Here is a 27,499-nt window from a genome sequence, read left to right on the forward strand (position 1 = left end):
GACTGTTCAGATGGCGTAAAGGGGGACACATGTTCAACAGGCCTTTCAGTGAACCAGGATTTACAATCAGAGAAATAGCAGGGGAATCAGGGAATCTTGGACCTCTTTGTTGTTTAATATTGTAAGGTATTTACTTTACAGTGTCTTAAAATGCCTCGAATATTGCTGGTAATTGGCAATCTATAAATACAACTAAAAGAAATTAAAACATCACCAAAAAAGCGAGAGGTCTATTAGCTTGTTTGTTTTTTGTTGAACACACAGTTGTAGCTCGGGGAGACTATAAACTCCACAGTATGTACCAGATGGTTGCTTTACCCATGGGCCGGATGGGTGTATTTACTAGAAATATCTTCATTAGTTCAAAGCTGTAAATGCAGTTTTGTTTTGCTTTTTTCCTTTAGTTTATGTACAATGTTCTGTACTTTTCTCACCTCACTGATATTTTTCAAGGGTTATCAGTCATCTTCTCAACCACTATCACTCTTTCTTCTCATTAGAGTAACAGGGTGACTCTGAAGATGGATGTTTCCCACACAGAGCATTCACACGTTATTGGCAAAGGAGGCAACAACATCAAGAGGGTGATGGAGGAGACGGGGTGTCACATCCATTTCCCAGACTCTAACAGGAACAACCAGGCAGAGAAAAGCAACCAGGTTTGAACCTTTTCTTTAATGTCTTGGATCACTGCTTTGCATTCTGCTGCCCAGAGTGTTTCCTACCATCATCCCTTAAAAACAGATTTTCTTAGGTTTCAGGTTCTAAATAACTCTTTGATCTGTGTATGCAGCCCTCCAATCCATTTACTAGCTGTCACGGGGTCTCAGTCTGGACAGGTTGCAGAGAGTTGGTTCACTCGGGTGTTTTGATTGGCCAGCTCAGAGGAAGCTAGTATGTTTTGGCTGGCCTCACTAGAATAGCACTAGGATCCTGCTGTAATTACCATTAAAGTATAGTAAGAGGAGTTGAGGAGAGGTCCAAGCATTAGATATCTGCTCTACACCTGTGTATGAAAGAACTGACAAGTTCTTTATTTTCAAAGGTCTACTCACCTTACTCTTACGGTTTCTCTGTGGGCTTTGCATAAAACAGTTTGCACTTATTCCAGATGTAGATGGTTAAGCTACTCCCCTCAGAACTCTGTATTTTGTGCATTGCTCAATCCCCTCCAGTCTGATGATGCAAGTATGGGCTGATAAGCAGCAACACTCTCCTTTTAGGCCCTTTAAGCTGTGTCTATTCTCCAGTATCAAAAGCTTTCAGTCTGCATCAGAGCCTTTGAGAGGGCAGGCATATTGACAGTACAGTTTTATTGATGAGCACATGGTACATTACTGTAAAACTCAATGAAGGGGCTACTTTTGATTCTCAGTAAAGCTGATGAGCTTCAGGATATTGTTGAATCACACTTAAGCAAAGCTTTTTTATGTTAAAATCTACAGTGCAAGTGTATATTTGAAGATTTTCTTCATGTAGCAGAGGTGAATTAGAGTGACCTGCTTTGTGTTGATTTAATTTTTTCTTTTGACAGCAACACTTAAACTTTATATTTGTTTTGGCACTGTAGCTGTGTACCGTGCTTAAGGTCTTTCATGGATAGCGCTGCTGAATCGTCTTTAGAGTGAGGAACGAGGATCAGAACAGAAAAAGCTAATGAGATCATTTATCACCCTTTTCATTAGTCTTTAAATTTAGTTAATCTGGCCTCTCTTTTTGGTGGTTATGCTTAAAAATTACTTGGTTAAATTTGCACGGTTGTTTTTACATTCACAGTGAATTGCATCATTGAGTCGAGCAGATTCATGACACGGTTCAAAACATTGCCTGCAAAGATGTCACAATTACATGAAACCGTATGCAAAGTACCTTAGTCTTGTATTTATCTTGGAGTGCGGGGGAACTGGATGACTGATTTACATCATTTACTTTTTATTATGAACAGGTGTCCATCGCAGGGCAGCCAGGCGGGGTGGAGGCAGCTCGAGTAAAAATAAGGGTAAGTTGGAATTCAGCCACGTTTGTCTTTGAGGGATACTCCACCCATAATTTTGAGTATCAAAGGCACATTCCCTGCAGACTGTTAAATTTGCACTTTTAACCTCCGTGGAGCAGACCGACTGTGCTCAGTTTACATTTCTGAAAGTTGCCGCTGATTTTAGTGCTGACCAATTTCTTTAAGAATAGATTTCAGTGTTATTTTGTAGTGCAGAGTTCAGCCAGATTGGACTGTTTTTAACAGAAAATCACAAGGCTGCCTAATCCATCCCACTTGACTGTAGGATTGAGTTGTTGATTGGGAAATGTTGATTTCTCATGATGTAAAAAACAATGGTGAGAATGAAGGATTTTGCTCAGCCGTACTAAGTAACAGCAACTGCAAGTACGAGTGTGTGTTTGAAACGATGTATAACAAATAATAAGAGTATTGCCCTAAATTTACCTCCACCTATGCCGTTTCCTGTTTTCCTTTGCCTTTGGCTGCTCCACCGGAGTACATTTGACCAGGCAAAATTTCAGCTGGACTGCAGTATCCAAGTGTCCATGTCTTGATCCTCTGGTCAACTTGGTCTCTCCAGCTTGTGTCATCTGAAATACTGTGCTTACCAGCACCAGCATGTCCAGTACTATTCGATAATTACTTGACATGAAGTTAAAATAATTAAGGACAAAAGTTTAAGACAAGAAATAGTCACATAAACTAGATTTTAAAGAATATTCTAAAGGACATTTGAAAATGTGTAAATCATGACCATGCTCAAGAAAATGTCAAAATTAGGACAGTCGAGTCAAGTCGCGCACCTAATCCTTCAGTGGAAAAGCTCCAACCTTTACAGTAGGTAAATATGTGGCCCAGGCATAGTTTCAACACTTCGTCTAAGCCACAAGCACCATTCCCTACTTATTCCCAGTCCACTTCCCAAGAACAATTGTAAAATAAAAGCATGAGCAACGCTCCCTCTGGCAAGTCTATCTCAAACCCATTTTCTAGCATTTTTTCCATCTTCAGTTTCATTCTGACGGGAAGCCCAACCTTCAGCTTCATCTCTGAGAGCAAAAAGACCTCGTGTGCTTGTGTGACCTACTACATCTTTAGACTTTTACTGTATTTCAACACCACAGCAGTTGTCTAAAGTGAGCACATTCCTCTGCTATGAACTGACCAAAACTAACATGGCGATGTGTGCTTTTGAGAAAGACAGAGTGAGTGTGTGCTGGAGGGAAAAGACAGGAAGACAAGGTCACGCTGGATGTTGTTGCAGTGCGTACTGGCAAATGTCTGCATGCATGTACCCATATCTCTCCATGTTTAATGGGTGTTTTCATAAGCAACAAATCAAATCCCAGATCATCTGCTTTCTTTGCTATGGATGAGGGGAAAAGAATAATCAAACCGAACCATACCAGTGTTGTACAAAGAACCACAAAGAGTTTTGTGTCCTCGAGAGAAAACTCAGTCAGCGGACAAGTGAGCTGAATAATAAGAGTTTCCTCTCCTGTCTGTCAGCTTGGTGTCTTTCAGTGGAAACCTTGATACTTACAATATGTTTGGCTATTCCAGGACTAGGTATGTGCTGTCAACAGTGTTATAAATTTGACATCCAGTTTAAGGCAGCTGTCGATGAAGGAGTGTTATAGTTTGTGCTCGGGCATGATTAGCGATCAGGCTACATGCGCCCACTTCTTAAAGCAGATTAGGGCACGGTTCGCTTGACTGCACCGTGGCAGAGCAGTCACGCTACTCAAACAGACGGGCACAGTACAGATCGCCTAACATTGTATACATTTCATCTGGTCAGCGTTAGCTTCACACTGAAAATGTCAACATACTTTAGATGTTTACGTGGTATACCTGCGTCCTGTAGTCATCACCGACTTGGATTCCATCTCACCAAACAGAATATTTATACAAAGCCTTGGACGTGCCATCAGAAGCTGTATCCCTGTTTGCCTGGAGACAAATCAATGGCTTGATTTAGTTTTGTTGACATCTTTTATAATGTGTTAAACTGCTACTGTAGTAACTTTATCTTGAGGTGGAGTTTTTCCCCTCTCAACACCTCGCCCTGTCCCGCCTCTTATCCCCTCTGAAAATATCTCGAAGTGTCTACATTTTAATTTAGTTTTAGCCATTTGACTTTTTATATTGTTTATATTTTCATAATCTCCTCCCCGGTGCTCCTGTGGTTCATTTTTCCATTTCCAGCTCTGACAGTCTGCCATACTTCTTTCACTTGGTCAGAAAGTTGGATCAATATTTTTAAAAAAAAATCACAGTAGAGAGGGGGAAAAGGGGGGAAAAACGAACCATGATTAAGTTTTTCTGGTATCAAGTATTTTTGTTGCACCAGTGTTTATCTTTTCAGTTTCACATCAGTAATTCTGGCTTGGATTAAACTCAAAAGTCAGAAGGTCCAGACAAAACAAGCCAGGTGTGTAAACACACTCAGACTGATTATTGAAGGGCTAATCTTTTTCTTTTTTTTTTCTTTCCCTACATTTGGTGTGAAGTCAGCAGATAATTCATCACCCTGGATCTGTTAAAATATAAAGGAAAACTGTCCTCCACGTTTTCTAAAGCCCACTAAGTGCCAGAGCTTGTCTAATTTCTTAAAAGTTAATTGTTAAGATAACCTAAGATGCATTTCTGGGCTCACCCTCATCATCCAGTGCATGCCGAGTGGCATCGATCTTGAGGGAGGGGGAAAAAAGTGGACTCGACGGTTATTTCGAATCTTTTTCTTTTTTAAGTTGTGTTGAAATTGAAAAATTCCACAGTAAAATGCATGAGGTTAGAGAGTTTACCTCAGTTTCTTGTCCTCCTACATAACTCCTACAGTTATGGTTGCTAGTTAGACAGAGTACTATCTTCTGGGTGGGCATTAGACCACATCCTCCCCAGTCGTCTTCTAAAACCAGAAGTGGCTGGTTTGTTCCTGCATTAGCAATGCAGCTAAGGGAGAATCATGTCCCTTAATCATTCAGACACACCGCAGTGGACCTACAAGGTCTGCCGTACTTCTGATGCCTTCTTGGGTGGAGATCTGTTTGACTCTGTAACAAGCCAGTTGTTGAGGTGATGGATTCTTGGGGGATTTAATGTGGCTTTCGGAGATGGAGCTGGCAGGTAGGTGATGAAAGGTCTAGCTAGTTGCGTTACCTCAAAGATATTTTCATTTTTCTTCATCCCTCACCCTTATGTCAGGACAAGTGAGGCCTTTGAACAGCACTTTCTGTTTGAATACATGTGAAACCCATATTTGCCAAGCTGTCCTTTTTGAAAAAAGCTGAACTCAGCTCCGCCGTGAAAATCAGCCTATTCTTCATTCAGTTCTCGACTCCTGCTGGTCTGCTTGTCCTCCCTTGCATTTCCCTCAGTGCTGACCTAAATTTCTCGAACCCTCGGAGAGCGAGTGCTGAAACGTGATATAAATGTAAGGCCAAGCGCATATGGGACTGATCAGGGATGCATTTCTTTGGTCAGAGCAATTCATGCTGCTTGCCCTTCACTGGCAGCCAAAACCATAGTGGCGCTCTGCCCAAGAGTCAGTGTTTGGATAAGTGTGTGCGTGTGTGTGTTCATTGTCTTTATGAGTGTGTATATGTGCATTCCCTTCAGTTTTTCTGTATAAGGGTGTGCCTGTGTGATTTATCTCTCTTGTGTGTGTGTGTATATATAAGCATGTGTATGCATAAAGTAAAGTTGTCAGCATCTATTCTCTTTGAATGAAGGCTGTGACACAAATGACAGGAACTGTTATCTGTTGCTGGTCCTGTGGTTTAATTCAGTGACTTGATGTATGAGAATTAATGTATGAGAGTGAACAGGCCATGGACCACTAATGTTTTAAATTTTAAACCATAGTTGGATGTTTTCGTGTAGCCATAATGATAAAATGATGAAGAATTTTATTTCTTTTTTTTTTTATGTTTTGTTTTTTTTTTTTTTTGACCCTGTAGCATTTTGCTGCTTGCAGACGTTGTCTTTTTTTCTATTCTTTTTTTTTTTTTTTTTTTTTTTCCTTCTTTTTGCTGCCGGTGCTACTCCACTTCATTTTGACTACCTTCCCCAGATTTATTTATTTGGCCTGACAGATTTACATACCAAGTGTTGCCACCTTCTGTTAAATGAAGGATTGTTATGGCTGTGTGTCAGTTCACATAAGTCTTCAGTATGTGAAGAAATCCCCCTTTTCCTTATGCGTTTTTACTTAATCGGTGTAAGTCACTAATGTTTTGACACCGGCTGTTATGTTCTTTCTGTCATAATTTTTTTTGAAGAGGGGGGAAAAAAATCTGGTTCCACATGTTTTATATTTTTTCCTACAGAAGCCATAACAGTTTAATAATAAGCTCCAACACTCTGCAGCATTTCAGCCGCCATCACTATGCTTCCACATGTTCAAAGACGATGGTTGTCGCTTACTGTTAATACCTTCCCTTCCTCTGTCCTCCTCCTCCTTCCACCTGTCCCCGTCACATTACAGGAGCTGCTACCTCTTGTGCTGTCTTTCGAGCTCCCTGCAATCATGCAGTCTGACCCCAGCTCGCCCACTGTGCAGCACATCTCGCAGACCTACAACCTCACAGTCTCCTTCAAGCCCCCGACACGTCTCTATAGAGCCACAGGTGTTGTTCGCGGCTCACAGAATAATGCCAACGCACTCAAGGTAAGAAGGATCTCACGGTTTAGAAGTGACGAATGGTCTGTGGCATTTGAGGGTTGTGTGAAACAGATGGTCAAGGCTTTTTGTTATTAATTAATAAGAAAATTATGGAGTAAAAAATGCACATTACAACTTTCCACAGACTAAAGCGATAAAAAAGTACGACATTGTAAAACATGAAATGCATGAAACCAGCAAATGCTTACATTTTATAGCCAGGAACCAGTGAATATTTAGCTGTTGACTCATTAGTCTGTTTTAAGCATTTCCTAATACTGCACCAGCTGTATTAATAATTTAAACTCTGTAACGTCACCTTTTTACTTTGTGGCAAAATTATGGAAAGGCCAAACAGCCCTTGTGTGTCCTGTAAAATATGCTTGAACTCTGACCTCTGTACTCCTTCTCAGTCATTTCAGTTCTGTAATATTTTAGTGAATCCATTTACATGTTGAACCACGCGCCCAAAAAAAGGGTTTCCTGAGCCACGCGTTAAGGCCCACCAACACTTTCGGCATGCCTCACTTTTCTCATATAAACTGCTTCATTACATTCGGCACCACAGGGGCAAGAGAGTGCTGAGAGATTTTTGGTCACTCAAACTGGACGGCTGCTAGTTTAGCTCTCCACTGCAGGGGAGACTGTGTCCCACTACTGTATCAGCAAGTCCACAAGCTCCCCTCAAATGAAACTGTACTTTAAATTAGTCTCTGAGTTTCTTGCAGTTTTTTTCTGCTGCTTGTGTATGTTCGTAATCATACTGTATGTTTCCTATATATAAACATACAGAGATGTATTTCCTCAACAGGCATCTGGCTTAGGATAGTGCCAGGAAGGTTTCTCATAAATCTCTGCCAAACAAATCATAGCCACCATTCCCCCACCCCACTACCAAGCTTTAGTTAACAACATGGAGTTAATTTTAGTTTGCCAACAGTTGCGTTTTGCATATGTGCATTTCTGCGTTCATTTATTCATCAGTGCCAGTGCACTTTTATTTGGATTTGTATGCTTGTGTGCATTTGTGTGTTCCTATGTACAGCACATGTGTTCATATGCAGAAACATTGCCCCTGAGTTTGCGGTAGGTCTGAGGGGTCAGTCAGGACTGGGAAGAATGCCAGATGAAAGCTGTATGCTATGTTGTGTGGTGGCGTGAGACCCTTAGTGGTTTTGGCAATTCTTAAAGGTGCTCTATGGATTGTTGTCTTATGTTGGCCACAGTGTGCAGATTCCTGTAGAAGAGGGGAAATGACATACTTTACAAGGCCAAGTGATGGCTTGCAGAGACTGCAAAGAATGAGACTGTTAAGATGGCCAGCACAGTTTAAAAAAAAAAAAAAAAAAAAAAAAGCAATAATTTTCATTGGTTATATAGAAAACACTGGTGCTTTCTCTGAGAAAGCACCAGCTTTGCTTTACTGCTCTGTGAAACAATTACTTTGTAATCTGGCCTGGATACTGCTTAAAATGAAATGTTGTTTTAGCCTCTTGTTCGCTTATCTTTTTTCTTTTCAAGACTAACAATTCATCACATCTTTACTTTATTTAATATGCACTGTTTTATATTCATATTTAAAAAATGCAAATTGCTAGTTATAGTCTTGTATTCTTGGCAAAAATATTGTTCTCTTGCAACGAGTATGCATCCAAAATGAGATGCATTATTTAATATTCCTGCCTGAAAAGTTAAATCGATGAATGGATTTGCGTTTATTTAGAAGTTATCAAAGGCCACAGTCAAACATTTATTGGCGGTTCCTCATGAGAGGATTCATGGCTTCGCTAAGTGTCTTTGTATTATGGATTGAATACTAAACAGTAATTTGATAACTTGCTATCATAGACAGAATAGTTGTTTTTGTTTTTTTTTGTAATGACTGCACTTAATATACACAAATGTTTCTGTACATAAGCTAATAGCACCAAGGCACACTCAAAATCCAAGTGGTGCTTAACATCAACACATTAACACATGCTGAACAAGTTGAACAAGTTGGCTGCTTGGTTCATTGAGACTGTGGATGCCAACACTATGAAATGTACATTATTGAAGTATTAGTATAACCTATGAATTGCTCTGTATAATTTCACAGGTTGTCTCTGATCTAAATCTTATGTGACTCCGTGTCCTTAATTTGTAACTACCATATTTGTTTAAACACAGATGTTCCAATGATGCCACCTGTGTGTGTGTGTGTGTGTGTGTGTGTGTGTGTGTGTGTGTGTGTGTGTGTGTGTGTGTGTGTGTGTGTGTGTGTGTGTGTGTGTGTGTGTGTGTTCCTCACCTTTCCTGCATGAGAAATAGGGAGGGCTGGATTGGCAACTACAAAGGAAAGTCAAGACAGCATTTTGGGTGCAATTTCAGGAGGACTCAAGTAGAAAGAGGAATCCATTAAAAGAGCTAAATCTCAAAGAATGATCAGATGGCTATCATGCATAACAATTTACAGCAGGGAACATTTTGCTGTTTTTCAGTTGCCTTAGCAGTCATGCGAAGAGTTTTCACGGGACAATGTCCTGTACAATGCTCAAAGAAATTGCAAAATACCCAAGAGCTACATCTGAGACGACGTGCCTCAGTTAGCATGTTAAAGTTCATGACAGTCCAATTAGGAAAAACGCTGAACAAGTATGGCTTATTTGGGAGGCTTGCCAAGAGAAAGCCTTTTCTCTTTAAAGAAAACATGGCAGTGCAGCTTAGGTTTGCAGCATTTCATCTGAACAAACAACAAGACTTCTGGAAGAATGTTCTTTGGACAGATGAGACGTGATCTCCAAAGTGGACATGTCTAACTAAAATGCAGAGCGCCACGTTTGATCAAAACCGGCTGGTCAACACAAACACGCCATACCGTCTGTCAAGGATTGTGGTGGAGGGGTGACGATTTGGGCTGGTTTTGCAGCTACAGGAACTGGGCACATTGCAGTCATCGAGTCAACCATGAACTCCCCTGTACAGCAGAGTATTCTAGGGTCAAATGTGAGGCCATCTGTCTAACGGCTAAAGCTTGGCTGAAATTGGGTCGCGCAACAGAGCAGTTATTCCAAGTACACCAAAAAATCTATATCAGAATGTCTGACATGCTGTGGCAGGACCTTTTAAGAAGGCTGTGAGTTAAAGAATATCTGCAAGCTGTGAACTGAAAAAGCACTGTAAAGAAGAGTGGGGCAAAACTCTTTGTTATTGTGTAAAGCATGGGATTTGCTTATTTTTGCACACGACTGCAGAGAATCCTGTGAAAAATGGTTTGTTTTTTGTGTTTTTACTTTTAAATCTAATTGGTGATTATCCTGTGAGATAAAATATGTTTTCTTTTGTAATCCCTGTTCAGAGAGGTACAGCTCTGCTACTGGAGCACCTGGCCGGTAGCCTGGCTAGCACTATCTCATTGACCACCCACCTGGACATCGCACCGCAGCACCACCTCTTCATGAAGGGACGCAATGGCAGCAACATCAAGCACATCACCCAAAGGACGGGAGCTCAGATCCACTTCCCTGATCCCAACAGCCCCCAGAAGAAATCTACAGTCTACATTCAGGGCACCATCGAATCTGTGTGCTTGGCACGGCAGTACCTCATGGTATTCATCTTCAGTGTGTGTTTAATTTATTGACAACTGAAAAAAAGAATGCTAAACTGCTAAGCCAGCCCCTTCCAACTTTGTTTTTGTGGTTAAGAGATGGCATTTGCGTTATATTCTTACATGTACAGATTCCACATACTGTGTGGTAGCTAGAATGGATGCCACTGTTTCATCAGTATCATCATGGTATGTGTGAATGATGCATGGGTTTTCAGATGTGAGTTAGGAAGTAAACCACGATTGCCTTGAGGGTTTTGAATAGCCTTGGGAGAGATTTGCTTGGCTCTAGTCGAGCTGCTGAAATGTCTGTCAGATAAACAAGAATCTGTAACCGACTCAAGGTTAGCACACATGGTTCATAGCTGCTACATACCTGCATGTAAGATGGACACAATTAGTTTGGCTTGACTTCTTTATGTCCTTTCTATGCCTTAAAAAAAGAAGAAGATCCTCATGGTAATGGGTTGACCTGCTTTCTGTGGTAGATTCTAGTGGACTGGATATCAACCTGACTGTAATTCAAAGATTACGTTAAAGTTTGGACCAAAGATAGCACTTCATATTTAAATTTCACTTGGTTAAAATGCTCAGCGGTCATTCTTGTCTTGTTTCCCATGACCACTGAGGCTACCCGAATCTTAAATTACTTAGGAGTATAATCAGAGGTCTGTTTCAGATATGTGTAAAAGTGATGGCTGTTTAATTACTGTTGGCTTCGGCTGAGCTGGTGTGTATATGACATCTCAGCTGTAAACAGCTTTGGCTTCTGTTTGGACATCCATAATGTGGGGCAGTAATTCTGCAAGAGCTGCCTTCTCTTTGTCTGCGGTCTCCCAGTTGGCCCCAAAGACATTTAGCAAATGCCAGAGTTGTTTCAGTGACCAAACATGACTTTCTTTTGGAATTGAAATGGGACACACAAGAAGGAGCTTCTTAAGTGTCTTACACTGGTGAAGAGTAAAGAATTAAAAAAAAAAAAAAAGATTAATAAGAGATGAGATGGAGAAGAGAGGAGAAACAAAAAGCAATGAGTGGGAGAGGATCGTAGAAATGAACAAAGGGCATAAAAAGGGCTAGGTGAGGTGCTGTAAACTAGATGCAGAATAGGCATACAGGAGTGGGAGAGGCCTCCTCGCGGTAGTGCACTGTGTGATTTGGCTTCTCATAGCCAGACTATAGATTATAGCTCCAATCTCAAGCCCCGTCAGAGCCAGTCTGGCTCTGCTCTCTGCTGCTAATTACACCCACTCACAATAGGAGCACTGTCCAGCTCTCAGCCCAAAATATAGATGTCTGTGGTGCTTGTGGTGGTGATCATGCAAAACAGATTGCTGTTGGCGGAATTTCCCAAACTCAGTGTGGGATGAATCCAGCACTGAATCTTGTATTTATTGGTATGACCAACTTGCTCTACAAATGGTATACTACTATTGAGAAACGGCTTATATTACTGGAGCACCAGTGCAAACTTGAAAGCTTTTCAAAGAGATTGGTGTGCAGCTGACATAAGAAAATGAACGTTTATTACAAATATGTATTTATTTTGTCTTTGCTCCACAGGGCTGTTTGCCTCTGGTATTAATGTTTGACATTAAAGAGGATATTGAGGTGGAGCCCCAGTGTATCACAGCGCTAATGGAGCAGCTGGATGTCTTCATCAGTATCAAACCAAAGCCAAAACAGCCCAGCAAGGTATGACTTCAAGCCCACACTCACACGGCACGGAAAGTTGGGATTTCAGGCACTGGTACTGACTTGGCTTTGAGAAAGGCAATTTAGTCTTTAAGCTACAGCTACTTCTATCCAAACCAAAATATTTTAACTGTTTCAATGGATTGTCACAAAGTGCTGAAACCTAATGACCTTAGTAAACCCCTGATCTTGCCTTGAGCATCATCATGTGGTTAATCTCTGTGGTTTCATGGCAGCAAATCCAAAGAATGGGTTTAAAACCATTCTTTGGTTTTTTTAGAGGATGCATATTGTGTGTACATTGTGTTTTTTAAATTGATCGCGATGAGCCATTTTTGTTTTGTTTGGTTTTTTTTTGGGGGGGGGGGGGCGCGACTCTTTGTATCCTCTATAGTCATATTAACAGTATAGTGTTATCGCACCATAAAGAACATAGAAACAGTTCCAAATGCTGCATCATCTATGGCTTATTAAGCTGGCTTTAGTCCATTTAGCTCACAGTCCACTTTTCTAGATGTGCTTTCAAAATAAACAAAGACCCACATCAAAATCAAGAATATTGTTATTATCAGATTTACTTCGAATGTAGTGGCAGTTAGCAAATGTTTGCATGCAAACACATCATTTTTATTATAAGCTTAAATGAGAAGCTCCTAGTGTTGTTTAAATTAAATAGTTATTTGTTTCCTTTTTTTTAACTAGGAGAGATTGTGTATCCAGGATCATGCTTCAACATTTCCAGTGACATTAAAAATCATATTTCTAGAGGATATATTTACACACACATTCATACAAGCAAGTTATTCTATGTGCTTTCTATCACATTCACACTCTGACGGCTGCATCGGGAGCAACCTTCCAATTAGGAGATGAACTGAACCACAGCAGCTCCTTAAATATATCCCTTCACAGTTTTGACTGTTGCATGTAAAAAGAGCATAACAAGACACTGGCTAAAAAGTGATCAGTGGCTGGATAAAGTACAAGAAATGCTCATTTTTTGAGGACTAAAACAGGCACCCATAGGAAACTGGACCACATTTCTATAATATTATGAACATCGTAGACTAAAGAAAGTGCCCCGTGTTATTACAGTGTATTTATTCTGCTGTCAACTTTTAGTTACCAGGTTTTATACTTCTCAATTTTTCTTCTTCTCAAAGAAAAAATAGGTTTGGGGGGTTCTTTTTGTTTTTAAAAGGAGCTAATTTTTCTTCTTTATGCATTTTACACTTGGGACTGTAATATGTACTTGACAGAGTAATGATTACTTTAGGAGGCAGCGTACAGACACAGTGTTGAGTGTCCTCCTCTGTAACACTAGCTGTGCACTGGTATTGACCGTTACAGAGCTCCTACCAGGCAAAATAACCAAATAAGAGTAATGTATTTACTTAACTAAAGAGAGGAAATATTCCATCCCAGCTGTTTGCTGCTCATATAGTTGCACACAGAGTAGATGTAGATTCTGAAAATGAAGCACACAGAAAAGAACCACTTGCTTACATGAATAAATGTTACACAGTGCCAGCATGTTACAGCAATGATAAAAAATTATAGCAAGAACGTTCTGAGTTTCGATCTCCCGGTTTGTTGGACTCTTTGTGTGGAGTTTGCGTGTTCTCGCAGTGCCTGCGTGGGTTTCCTCCAGGTGCTCTGGTTTCCGTGCACAGTTCAAAGACACGCTTGTTAAATTAACTTGTTTTTCTAAGGTGGCCGTAGGTATTCGTGTGAGCGTGTGGGGTTGTGATGGACTGGCAACCTGTACAGGGTGTAACTCATGCCTTGCCCTGCGGCAGCTTCAATGCACTCTACACCCCCCCACCCCCCACCCACTGCAAACCTGAACTAATTGAACGAGTAACAAAGTGGATGAATGCCTTAACCTTCAGCCAGTCTCATAATTGATTCAAGCATCTGGCATATACTACACTCAGTTTCCACAGTGGTCTTATCTTAAGAAATCACAACATGTATAATAGACTACATTAAAAAAAGCCAAACATCCAGTAAACATTAAAGTTTCGATGAAAATGTCCTTTTCTCCCATAGAAAAAGACAGCTGCTGTCCTACTTGTTCAAATGCAGCGTCAGAGAAGGGGAAAAAAACGACTGCTCGAGAAACAAATAAGCCACTGTTCCATTTCAGTTACTTTCCATCAAATGACAGCATGACATTGAAGTAAATTATGGATTGCCTTGTCATATTTCATCACTGCTAAAACTTAGAAAGGGAAAAACTGGATCCCTGTACCAACACAGTGAAGGGTTTTGGCAAGTCGGCATCTGCCACAGTGGGGAATCGCAGTCTCTCCTCTGCACAGCCTGCCATGCATGTTTCATCTGCTGGACAGGGCCACTCTGTTTTTTTTAGTAGGAAAAGCTGAAGCATAACAAAAAGTAAGTGGCTTCATTCTTGGTAAATTAGGTAGAAATTTGGAGTTAAGCTCAATGACCTTTAATTAAATGTAGCTTCTATTAGTGAAATCTGTTACTCAATCTTTGGCACGCCTTTTTTGTATATACAATTGATCTAATGTTTATAATAGTCTGCTGTTGTACACGTAGTATTCCTAGTCATATTTCACTGTTTGGCCTCAACCTGACCTGCTCATCAAGGTGCCTACGTCCCACCCTGAGTCAGGGCTCAATGCCCAAACCAGACGGGCCTGCGGGGACCGGTGTGGAAGTGCCAGTATAAACACCGACCCAGCCCAGATCCTCTTAAGAACCCTTCACTTAAACATTTTAATGAGGTGACAGAAATAATCCAAAAGGCCGTTCCAAATGGGTGCCACAGCCTGTCTGCTTCAATCACTTTGGCAGTCCTGTAGAGGAGGGTGTGCACGTGTGTCAGGGATATTCACCGCTGATTGGAAAAAAAAAAATTCAGAAGCTCAATTTTGGCAAAATGCAAAAAGTCAGCACTTTGATTTATATTTGATGTTTGGTAAGATCGAATAAAGCAAGGTTTCCAGTCATTTCTTTCAATGATTCCAAATCTGATTGTGAATTTTGTGTTTTTCTGTTATTTTTACAGTCTCTTATTTTCTTCTCTCATATCAGACAGATATGTTGATCAAGAAACACTGTCTCTCTCACTGTCGTTCCTCCCCCGTCTCCTTCTCTCTCCCACACTGCCTCAATGTTTATCCTTCTAATCTACCCTTAATTCCCTCTTCCTTCCTCACATTTTATGTTTGTCTTCTCCCTCAGCCTCCCTTTCACTCCCTATCTATGGTACCAACATTCCCTACCCTATCTCTCCCTTGCTCCTCCTCTTGCTTTTCTCTTCTGCCTCCTAGTTTCCTGTTTATTTCCATGTCCATCCCACTTGTTCCCGTTTTCACCGGTTTCTCATCGCCTCTTCCTTCTCTCTCGATCTCTCCCAGTCTGTGATAGTCAAGAGTGTGGAGAGGAATGCAGTCAACATGTACGAAGCCCGAAAATTCCTCTTGGGTCTCGAGAGCAATGGAGTGGTGTCTTCCTCACCCCCTGTGGCACTGAATGCTGGCACTAATGGTCCATCCCCATCTCTCATCTGCCCTGTTGGCCTGGACATCCTGGCCTCAGCTGGCCTGGGGCTGAGTAATCTTGGTAATGACAATGTTTAACTTGCTAAGAAATAATGCTAAAGAATATCTTTCTCTATGATTGGGGGAGGGTGAATAAGATGTTACCTTTTTATTTCGTGCACAAAATGCAACAGATTCAATTGTATCATGATAGAAGAACTAATATCTTCATGAATCAGTGTCATTCCCAAGCGTGTAACACAAAGTAGTCTCTTTTAGAATTTTCATTGGTTTACTGAATTGAAAAACACAATCCCCCTTTACATAAATCACAGCTGGTGACTCACTGCATCTCTATATGACCTTTACAGCAGGAGCTGTGTGGACGCAAGTCCAAATCTGCACATCTTTGATCAGTCAACCATCAGAAAATAACCTCGGTACACATGTAGTTGCAGCACTTTGAATAATTTATGAGTTTATGAATCACAGGATGATGAACGGTTCTTATCGCGTAGGAGTTTGTCTGCAGCGCTGACCTCAACATCTGAGCCCAACAGAGTCCAGAACTGTTGAGATTAGGGGACATTTTTGTTTCCATGGATGACTTTCAATTGGTTGTAAGAGTGCGTGCAGTGTATAACAAATCTTTAGTCACAGTTATCAGATTTTTGCATTCTTCTCATAAAAAAATTTGGAGATTCAGTCTGTTTAAAAAACAAACAAAAAAAAAACATGGAATTTAGGACATGATTTATATATCAGAGGCAGTCGGAAAGGCAGATAGGATAAGCTGACAGGAAGTGGCTCATTCCTGTAAGCACTAGCTGGCAGTAGATCTGTTGCAATTTATCTGTTAGAAATTTAAATATAAATGCAGTATGTCATCAAATGGTAACCACAGCAAATCTGCATTACATTACTGGAATGTGTTTATTTTCTCCTACCACTGACTTGGACCATATGTGATAGTCAAGATGTTGAGTATGTATTTGTGCTGAGAATTTTCTGAGATAATGGGTTTATTTTTGTTATAATTTTGGAAAACCTAGCACAAATGTTTTAGCATATCTTCTGTTAGTTTTGATGAGCATGTGTTCAGTTTATGATTGGATTGTCCCCCCTAGAAAATGAGATTAAAGATTGGCTGCAAAAAAGCTCAGTGTGCCAGGAGAGTGCCCGTACAGTAGAAATCTTTTTTTGCTGTTTCATTTAAACTCAGGGGCCCCGGGTGAAGCTGTGGACGGCCACATCCTGGCCTTTAGTAATTGCTACATGCTTTTCTTCTTCAGATTACAGACCAGTGTGCCAGAAGAATCCCTGGCCTTATTCCTGGAGCCAAAGTAGCCCCTTGTTAAAGCCACAGACCTGCTTCTTTCTGTTTTCATACACTGCGTTTGGGTTAAGACACCAAGCACCACATTGTTGGTGTTCTCGATACCATAGTTTTATTGGGTATGAGGACACACTAGACGTGTACTTATGCATCCATGACCTTGTAGAAATTTAAGAAATTCTTGCTCTCATTTGCTGTTGGGTTGATGGCAGTTTGATGGAATTCCAGTTAAATAGCTGGAAGACCAAGATTTTTTTTTTCTTAGTGCAACTTATGATTAGCTTAAAAAATGCACTTTGACAGGACCACCACTGATCTATTCATATACTGTCTTCTCCTTTCTTTCCTAATTTCTTTTGGTTACCCTTTAGCCTTCCTGGGTGCAACAGCATCACACTCTCTCCCCAATTCTGCTGTCCCAAACGCTGTGCTGAACAGCTTGAACTCCTCCATGAGCCCTCTGCAGACCCCAAGCCCCAGTAACCCCACTCCTTCCCCCTCCCTCTGGCCAAGTTCACTCACCAGCACCCAAGGTTTGTATATAGTACTGCCAGTAGCTCTTATGGTAAATCTGTATTTAATTAATTTATTTTTTATTCTTGATGCATGCTTGACGTGAAAGAGTAAAATCCTTACAAATGTCTCAATCTTTATTTTAATTTTTGGTAATTCAGGTAATGTATTACATGACAAAAAGCCCTGTAACATTTTTCTTATTACTTTGATATTTTGGAAACTTAAGGCTTCTCGTCTCAGCTGATGCTGCATCCTGCCACTCAGGCCACCCTGAGCAGCATCCTGCTGTCCGGTGTGCCAAGTTATACACCGAACACACCATCTCCTCCACCTGGCCTCGCCCCCATAGACAAGCAGCCCAACGGGGTCCCTGAGTGCACCCTGAATGGACATGTCAAGGTTGGGCCCTTACCAACTTTATATTGTATCACCTCGCTCTACGTTTTGAATGACTGTGATAATAATTATTTTTTATTTTTTGTGTGGGCATGCACATGTATAGCACTCTGGCTCAGTGTATGGGAGGATAACAACGGCGTCAATTGCAGAAAATGTCTTGAGTCCAGCTCCATGTGACTCAGTCCAGGAAGCCAGTGGCCACAGTCCATCAGAACCACGGTCAAGCAAGTCCAGCCCGGACGAAGGTATTCCTCAAATCATTGCAGTGTCCTTGTCACTGAACACATGTGATTTGTGGCTGGATCCATGCTTTCACATTTACACCTAACTCAGACATTACCGTCTTAATACTGCAGCAGATATTGAGTCTCATCAGAGCAGGCAAAGTTTTTCCAATTACATATTGTCCAATTTTGGTGTTACTGTTTGTTTCGGATCAGATCCAAGCACTCCTGGCCATTTTCCTCTGGCATCATTAAGACATTTTCACCCAGTGATCTGCTGCTTATTGTTTATTTCCTCTCTCAGACTATTCTCAATAAACACTTGAGATGGAGTAAGTAACACATCATTAGAGTCACATTTCTTCACCATTGTTTAAACAGTTTGAACTTCTTAAGGTCCTTTTGACCATGTGTACCTAAATGCATTGAGTTGCTGTTATGTGATACAAGTAACAAGCAACTGAAGAGGTGTACCTAACAAAGTGGTGTATGACTGTGTACTATATAAAATGGCTATTGAGAATAATATAAGATTAATTCTCTCTGCCAAGGAGGTCATGTGATTGGTTTGGTTTGTCTCAAGTTAACGCCCCTCTCCCCTCCCTGAGCCTGGTTCTTCCAGGGGTTTCTTCCTGTTAAAGGGGAGTTTTTCCTTCCCACTGTCACTAAGTGCTTGCTCAAAGGCGGCCACCTGGGTTTTCTTAATGTAAAGGCCTGGAGGTGATGTACAGATTTTTATGAACGTTTTTCATTCGTATCTTCACCGTTTTTAATTAAAACATTTAACTTGGCTAAAAAGTCATTTTGAAAGTGTGCACTTATTCACAACTGCGCACTTTTTGTGGTGAGTCATTTATAATAAACAAAGTCTTATGATTTATGTGTTGTTACAGCCTTGGACTGACAAAATGTTTGAGCTGTTAAAACTTTCAGCTCAGGTTTGTTGGACCTTAGCTTTGCAGACTTAACATAAATGTCCAAATCAGGATTTTCCACTTGAGATTTATGCAACCCTTAAACCCACTTTGAGGAAAATACCTTTATTGTACCCACGTTTTACTTCTCTATACTGTCCTCCTAACCTCATACGCTTTCTGACTACATTCACTGGAGCGGAGACAGATTAACTGCTGGTCTCCTCGCGGTTCAGAAAGGCCCTCGTTTCCTCTGTGTCTTACACTCGCGGTTTTCCCCTCAAACCTTCACTCTCACGCGTCTCGTTTTTCCCCGCTGTTTTTAAAGTTTGTCCTCCCCCGACGCGGTGTGTCCAGTTAAGTTTTCCTCTCCCTCCCTTACCACCTCCTGTGTCCCAGAATGTGTTTGCGCTGGCTTGCCTCGTACAGCTTAACTCCGCTGTGTCAGTTGAAGGTGTCTGGGGATATTGTTCAAACATTAAACCCCAGAGAACTTCGTTTAAGTGGCTGACATCATATTATTTTACAGTATGCGACCCATGTATACTCACACGTGCACATCCTGTTGCACAGAGCAGGTCCTTGTCGGGTTAAAAGCAGAGAAGCGGATGAAAAAGCACTATAATCACAGCTGGTGTGTTTTTAATTAATCTAGAATTCAAGTGAGACCTGTCACACTTGAATGCATGCACACATGCAGTACATATGCTCACAAGCTAAACATACTCATTCATACTGAATGACCCAGTCACTTCTGAGTGCAGGCTGTGTTATGGTATAAATTGAAATTGATGAAACCTAAGGTATTACAGCTATTGTTGTCATTATGTGTATTTTGTCTGCACAGAAAAAAGAGAATATTCACCATTTGTCCGTGTTTATTCCTTCAGGCTCTGACACATTTGTAGAAGTGGGCATGCCCAGAAGCCCCTCGCACTCTGCTAATGGAAGTGAGTTGAAACAGATGCTGGCGTCATGTAAGACATCATCAGGAAAACGACAGGCTGTGGAGCTCCTGCAGGGCACCAAGAACTCTCATCTACAGTATGTCTGAATCATTTATGACTTCTGTTGTTACTTTTTAGCATCTCTTCCAAAATCTTTTACAGATCATGCTCCTAAAGTTTGATAGTATTCTTTAAATATTGATCTTTACAGACATTAAGATAAGCCCAGAAACAATGGGATCATTTTTATTTTTAAACAATAATAATGCATAAAGTCACAGACTATCCCAAACTGGAGCAACCAGCTGTGGTACGTTATACACATTATACTGGACAGCATTGTTATTATGATGGCTAACTCTATGTTTATAATAATCCCAGTACGTCAGCTGTTTTTGAAATGGTGCAGTGGGATCCATCAACTTTCCCTTGTTTTTTTCCGTATAGATGCTCTGACAGTTGTGATGTTAATATCAAACATGGCCAAAGTTTGAAATAATGAGGTCTGCAAATGTGCAAGTAATCCCCTTTGAGCTGAAAGCTCAGGCTTCAGACTGTTTTAACTGCTTAGCTGTTTAGCGGTTTGGCTCTGTTTGATGTCAGTCAGAAGAGATATCTTTAACATGGTTATCTCAAGTGCGCAGCTCTGGCTGTGTGAGCACAGAAACCCCACCCAGCTGATCTTCATATTTTTTGTTTGAGAGAGACAGCCAGTCAGAAGAAAGTTGCATGAAAGGGAGCATTGTGTGTTGAATTGTGATTCATGCAAAATTACTAGAGTCCAAAAACTGTACTCTGCTGCTACAAATTCGAATATACATCAGCATTCATGAGAGCGAGCACTTTTCCACGAGTAGCTGCTAGACACGACTCAGCTTTACTCGGTTTCAGTCGTTTTCTATTAGAATTGAGTCAGGCACCTTATGTGACTCAGGTTGTAATAGCAAAGTCACATGATGTCATTGGTATGCGACACAAACGTAATAGAATAACGGAGGCCGTTAAGGCTCAGCCGCTTTTTGTTAAACCGCTGTGTTGTTGGGTTTTTTTGTACTTAGAACCCCGGCTGAGTAAGTACTAAAAAAGTACCTGGTGCCAAAAATGGAAAATCCTTAAAACCGAGGCAAGTCGAGCTGAGTAGATACTAGTGGAAAAGGGATAATGGAGATGCTAGTTACTAAAGGCCCTCTTTAACTGCCTGAGTGATCACGTCAGCAAAGGATGAGCTGAAGAAAGGTTATTTACTGATACAGTGCCTGTTTTAATTCCAACAGTTCTGACTGTCTCCTCTCGGACACGGAGTCCAGCTCATCAGACAGTCCTGTGGCAGATAAGAGGGCACCGGGGAGTGAGCGGGCAGCTGAAAGGGCAGCACAACTGAACGAGAGGGAGAGAATCCGATTGGCACCTCAGACCTCCTTTGCCAACATGCAGGTACACACACACATACACACACACACACACACACACACACACACACACACACACACACACACACACACACAGCTAACATGGAAAGAGAGGCCATGGTTTTATTGGCTTTAACCATCTGTTGAATTTTACAGGCTTTTGACTATGAACAGAAAAAGCTACTGGCAACTAAAGGTGAGTTGACATTTTTGTGCCATCAAATAGTGCAATCAGTGTCATTAGCAGTGTGACATATAATTTAGTCCCCTTAAAAAAAATTACATTTATTTCTTTAGCCACAAAAACATCTTCACACTAAATATTATATAATTATATAATATTTAGTGTTTCTATAAAAGAATTATATAATTCTTTTATAGAAACATATTTGCATCACTGCTTTTCTGTATTCGCACAGCTATGTTGAAGAAGCCAGTAGTGACTGAGGTGCGCACTCCGACCAACACCTGGAGTGGTCTGGGCTTCTCAAAGTCCATGCCAGCTGAGACTATCAAGGAGCTAAGGAGAGCCAATCACGTCTCATACAAACCCAGCATGAGCACGACATACGAGGTCAGACAGAAATGAAAGTGTTTAACTTTCATTATCGTGATCAATATGTTCAATATCTTAGCATGTACTGATGTTGTGTATATTATAAGAAACATTATTTGCCTGACTGTTGTTTTAGTAGACAGACGTTTGTGTTCTGTATTGGGATGTACAGAATTCAGTCTGAACTTGTTTCTTTTTGGTCCTCAGGGTTCCCCACTGTCGTTGTCTCGATCCAGCAGCCGGGAAGGCGTGGGGAACGGGAGTGACTCTGACAACTGGCGTGAGAGGAACGCCACCAGCAACGGCCTAGCAAGCCACACAGAGTTCGCCTCAGCCGTCAGCAGTCCAAAGAGGAAACAGAACAAATCTGGTCAGTAAATTTTTGTTGTTTTTGTCTTCAAATAATGATGCTGATTAACAATGAAATGAAAGAGAACAAAATAAAGATTTAAAATGTCATTGTGAGCACTCTTGCCTCTGAATTTGATGGTTTTGCTTGTAAGAGTAATATACTCAATATAGCACTCAGGGTTGGCACGTTAAAGTCTAGTGAAGCTGCCAGTCTAGTTAATCTGCAGAACAGATGGTCTCAGTCAAAATGGTCCAAATTTTCATCTCTTTAAGTTAAACATTGTTTCATTACCTGACTGAATGAAAGAAATGTCTCTTTTTAAACTGTCTTGTAGCTGCAGAACATTTCCTCAGCAGCAGCAACTACATGGACTCTATTTCATCAGTAACGGGCACAAACGGCTGCAGCCTGAATTCGTCTCTGAAAGGCTCAGACCTGCCCGAGCTTTTCAGCAAACTGGGCTTGGGGAAGTACACGGACGTCTTCCAGCAACAAGAGGTAATCCTGATTCTGAACCAAGTTTTTATCGCACAAGCTTTCATCGTCTTCCCTGGTTTAACTGTAGGGGTGGACGTGTGGGTGTGCCAGACCATTGCTTCTGTCCAAAGTGAAATATCCCTGTCATTATTTGTTGTTGCTATGTTACATTCATAGTTTAATTAATTTTTCCTTAACAAGCTGTAGAATTGCATTCGTACATCAAATATTACTGCTTGCATGGCAGGGAGGATATTATGTACATGACCATTAGTCTTGACATTTATGTTTGAAGATCTTTTCTAGATTAAGGTTGTTAAACTGGCTCGTTGCTGCTTCTAGATTGACCTCCAGACATTCCTGACACTCACAGACCAGGACCTGAAGGAACTGGGAATCACCACCTTTGGTGCCCGTAGGAAAATGCTGCTCGCTATCTCGGGTATGGAAAAAAAAAAATTCAGAAAGAGCATTCTCTTGTTGCATTTTATCTTTCTCTGTGCTGTCAGCTGCATGACACTGCAAATAAAACATTTGCATAACAACGCAGAGATACCCACGTTGGTCTTTTCCTGTGCCGATAATCACTCGTACCAGCACGAGCTTCATTCTGCCAGCTCACCTTTGCTGAAGGCAGTTTCATTAATGGTTTTTTTTATGTTTATTGTTTTGTCTGAGTGGATCCCAGCAGTCCAAAAGATAAATAATAAGTTCATATCTCAAAGTTCATAGGTGGTTCTTGTTGTCAGCAAGCCAGAATAGAAGTTAAACTGGTCAGATTTCTGAGAGGACATGCTGCAGTAATTTGCAGCAGCAGCAATAAATGGGATTCAAGCAAATTCTTCTCTGATGAGTGTTTCGGTATTTTCCCAGCTGCTCCAGCTGCCTGTCTCATGCTGATGCAGACTCTTCCCTGTTGTTACACTTGATCTAATGTGAATGTGGTGGGTGTCACACTTCATTACTGACATTATAATAGCCTGCACGAGTTAATCATGTCTGTGTTGGGATCATGAGCTTCCTGTCATGGTTATTGTTTAAATGTTCAGTTCACAAACGTCTGACCAGAGTCAGGGTTGACAGCGAGGGCAATGAGGGGAAATGTCGAGGTCAGCACTATGATTATTAAGGAAGCAGAGGGATCCAAGGCCAGGATCGGTTTTGCTGCCTGTCGCCTCAGCCAAGTCGAGGTCAACTTTCATCTCCGCTGACCGACTCTAGAGCTTGAAAACTGCATATTGCGCATCTCTGTCTGTCTTTCTGTGTTTTTGCTTCTCATAAAAAGATAGAATACCAGTCAAGGCAATCCAGGTTTTAACTTCCTGCTGGTGTGCCAGTAAAAAGAGCTGCTGGAGCGAGCTGCCTGCCTCCAGTAATCATACTGAAGGTTTATGCTGGCACCGACAGACTGCGGCTATCATATGAATAACTGAGAGATGCCAGGGTGTTCTTGAGACATTTTTATGAAATCATTTTGTCCAAACTGCTGTGTAAAAACAGATGGACACAAAGAGGGGTTTTGTTGATCTGAGCAATTCTGTAGTGCTTTGAATCCAATTTTCTTGTCACTGTAGATCAGTGAAGGCTGCAGAGACATGGCAACATTCTCCACGGTTTTATTTATTTTTACTTTGATTTGCTGCAATTCCCATCGCAACAATGGAAGTTACCCCACATTAAACACTATGTTTGTATCACCTTTGCTGCTCCTGATGTTTTGCGGTTATCTTTTTTTTTTTTTCCTGCCCACAGAACTAAACAAGAACCGGAGGAAACTATTTGAGCCACCCATCAGGTCCTCCTTCCTGGAAGGGGGGGCAAGCGGCCGCCTCTCCCGCCAGTTTCACGCTGAGATGGCCAGCGTCAGTGGGCGATGGTAGGCGCCTCCAGAGCTCCAGTCATCGGAGAACCGTCCATAAAGAAGACCAGAGTCCAGCATCTTAGAGTGGCGTCTAGGTTTCAGTGGTTGTTTACCCTTTTTCAGCTTCAGCTGAATTGAGACTGTTCGCAAAGTTGCATTGCCATATAGCGCATTTATAAATACTTTTTTTTTTAAAAGCCATAGTTTTACCTGAAGTGCCAACAACAACAAAAAAAGGGATTTCTCAGATACATGAAGTTCAGTGTTATTGCCTTATAAATCCACTAGTCTCTTGTTGAGCATTTATATATGAAGGGTGTGGTTTTGGTTCTGTCCAGTATTTCTGTCCACTTTTTGTTCAAGGGAACAGGCAGAATGATTAGTACATCATTTTACACATTGGTACTACCTGCATTTGTATTATGCTCTTGTATCAGTGACATGCACTTTAATAATACTAGATTTTTGCCTGTGAGAGCCTTATTCCTTAGATTGAAATGAAACTATGCATTTTTTTATTGACTTAAAGCACAGATGCATTTTCTACCAAGCCAAAAGTAAGCACTTAACCAGTGACATTAGCACAGCACCAAATGAAGTAATAATAGGTCAGCGCACCTAAGCGGTGACTTGATCAACTTTAACACATAACCAAAGTAAATCTCATTGTGACCTTTGACTCCTTCAGTGTTTCGATTGGTGGACATTCCTCCGAGATCAGTGTTTGTGTTGAGCATCAGTTTCTCTTTCTAGACGAGACAAAAATAAGTATTTTGTATTCATTTTGCATTATGATTTTATTTTTTAGTTTTTATTACCATCTTAGGCAAATGAGTGGAATGTTTATTGGTAATCGGTTTACATATGTATTTTTTTATATTTTCATGAATGAGTGTCTATGATTATTTTGTTTTGTTTTTTGTAATTAGTTTGCTTGTAAGTTTTAGTTTTATTTCCTGCCCTTTAGTCTCTGGAGCCATAACATGGCTGTGCCATTAGACAGCAGCAGAGATGTGAGACAGTTAGGCAAAGCTTTGTAGGCCTCTTTGATTGTGTCAACGGGCAATTTTCTGTGGTTTTTCTTCTGTGTTTATAGTACTTGGTCTTTTGTTTTATCTTTTTTGCCAGTCATGGCCTCTCTGTGGCCCCTTCCATGTGCCTTAAATCTCCCAATCTGGTCTACTGTGTATCTGAAACTTTTTTTTATCTTTCTGTTAGCTTAGAGTTTCAGCTAGAGCAAGGAGAGGAGGCCTGTTAACAGAACAAGGCCTTGCCTTTAATAGTGAAACGTGCCAATATCCATAACTCATTTTTTTTCAGCAGGAAGAAATTTCGTTAAGAACACTAATATTTTGTTCTGACCTTACTTTCCAGATAGGAAGTGCCATCACAGAAAGAACCAGTTTTCCCACAGCCAACATGGTCTCATATTAATAGTTCTGCGAGACACAAATAGAGAACTAAGGTCACCAGAAGTACTGCGAGATCTAAGATGAAAACAAATAAAAATCTGGTATTTTCTACTATCAGTCATGTAATCTAATATCCCCAAAACCTGGTTAAGCAGTGTTTAATAAAGTAACAGAATTATGCATGCAGCGGCAGTGTTTATCACCAGAGCTTGTGTTTGCTCTGTAGCCCTGGATTATGTTCAGTCATGTGTTTTTTGAAAAGGAAAACATCCTTTTTTCCAGCAGTTCATTAACTTTGGATAACTCAAATGTTTTTTTGTGTAATGTTCTTAAAATATGTCTGAGCATTTAAACTACAAGAACATCCATCTTCCAATGATGAGAGCGTTTTTCAAGTGCAATTCAAAGCCTCTTTGTGAAGTCATTTTTCCTTTTTGTTTATATTTGCAGTACAGTAGGTTTAAAAGCTAAGACTGAGTAATATTCTTAGTTTAAATGAACAAGACCTGTATAAACTCTTAAAGTATGTACAAGACACTTCTGAAAAATTATCACTGCAAGTGCGTAAACGTTTATCTCAGCAGATTTAATTATGACAGACAGCAGCAGCAATCCTCGTATCGTTTCAAAGTAGTTGATCATTTATCACTTTTTTGTTTTAATTTACAGCGATTTAAAACCCTCATTTTTAACCACTTTTCCGTCCTATCTCGCATCCTATCCTATCTGACTTGAGCCATTCTCAATGTGGTTGTCAAGTTAGTAACACTACACTAAGTGATATTCTGACATGGTTGCTTATGCAAACCAGGTAAATTCTTGTTTTTGTTTTGTTTTTTATTGTTTTTGTTTTGTTTTTTTGAAGTCTTAAAGAAGATGAAGAAGGCTAAAGCTTAATGTAGAAAGGGATTCTTTATTCTACAAGGAAACCCGGAGCTGCTTTTGCTCCACATGGTACTACATTTAAAAAGATAAATAATGTTGAGCACTGATTCTCCCAGTGCTGTGACTCGTGTTCCTGCCTAGCAGACATTTGTTTTCATCCTTCACTTTTTTTTGGATGTGTTTGCTCGGAGGGCAATAGAGGTTCTTGTCTCATCAAGTGAATGTTTCAAATTTATATATATTGCCTTGATGATGCATGTTATTGCAGCTTGATCACAGATCAGTAAAGGGACTCACCAAGTCAAAAGGTTTACTGCTAGCTTGCCTAGTCTTTGCCCTTGATTGAATAGTTTCACAATTATGTCTTTGATTTGTTGTATTAGTCATATTAATATTCCCAAAGGGATTTATTTGAAGGAATCTTTGTACTGCAATCAAATGGTACATTTATAATGTAAATGTAAACCACTAAGGAAATGATGTATAACATAACTTTTGTACAACTTTTCATTTTTACAGTCATTGTTTTTGCGTGAGAAACGTACAATTCTGCACCATATTCCTAAGATGGATTCGTGCATAAACATTGCCATGTGGTCAACGCTCTGTTCACTGTGGCATCTGTTGATGCTGTTGTTATTCTAACTGTATTGTAGTACAGATATAAACTTTTCAGAGAATCTGTCAAGCAGGCAAAAAAATGTTTGTTCAAACATTCAAATGATATTATGAAGGTAATAAATGTAT

General features: G+C 40.5%; 1 protein-coding gene across 1 annotated transcript in view; it reads left to right on the top strand.

Moving 5' to 3' along the window:
- bicc1a (BicC family RNA binding protein 1a) overlaps nucleotides 1-27,499 on the top strand; it is a 59,934-nt gene extending 32,435 nt beyond the window's left edge. The window contains exons 5-21 of the mRNA XM_086259169.1: nucleotides 501-659; nucleotides 1,946-1,999; nucleotides 6,489-6,671; nucleotides 10,003-10,254; nucleotides 11,818-11,949; nucleotides 15,342-15,546; nucleotides 17,172-17,333; nucleotides 17,543-17,715; nucleotides 17,819-17,960; nucleotides 19,744-19,897; nucleotides 21,075-21,234; nucleotides 21,366-21,405; nucleotides 21,629-21,783; nucleotides 21,973-22,135; nucleotides 22,452-22,615; nucleotides 22,937-23,036; nucleotides 24,347-27,499. Of these exons, the coding sequence (XP_086115295.1) occupies nucleotides 501-659; nucleotides 1,946-1,999; nucleotides 6,489-6,671; nucleotides 10,003-10,254; nucleotides 11,818-11,949; nucleotides 15,342-15,546; nucleotides 17,172-17,333; nucleotides 17,543-17,715; nucleotides 17,819-17,960; nucleotides 19,744-19,897; nucleotides 21,075-21,234; nucleotides 21,366-21,405; nucleotides 21,629-21,783; nucleotides 21,973-22,135; nucleotides 22,452-22,615; nucleotides 22,937-23,036; nucleotides 24,347-24,474 (2,526 nt within the window). The 3' untranslated portion in view covers nucleotides 24,475-27,499. The remainder of the gene's footprint in view (nucleotides 1-500; nucleotides 660-1,945; nucleotides 2,000-6,488; nucleotides 6,672-10,002; nucleotides 10,255-11,817; nucleotides 11,950-15,341; nucleotides 15,547-17,171; nucleotides 17,334-17,542; nucleotides 17,716-17,818; nucleotides 17,961-19,743; nucleotides 19,898-21,074; nucleotides 21,235-21,365; nucleotides 21,406-21,628; nucleotides 21,784-21,972; nucleotides 22,136-22,451; nucleotides 22,616-22,936; nucleotides 23,037-24,346) is intronic.

This window comes from Aulonocara sp. 'chitande type north' Nkhata Bay, linkage group LG13 (assembly GCF_057382095.1).
Source record: "Aulonocara sp. 'chitande type north' Nkhata Bay isolate Kocher_YH1m ecotype deep benthic linkage group LG13, A_spYH_male_GT1.1, whole genome shotgun sequence".
NCBI lineage: Eukaryota > Metazoa > Chordata > Actinopteri > Cichliformes > Cichlidae > Aulonocara > Aulonocara sp. 'chitande type north' Nkhata Bay.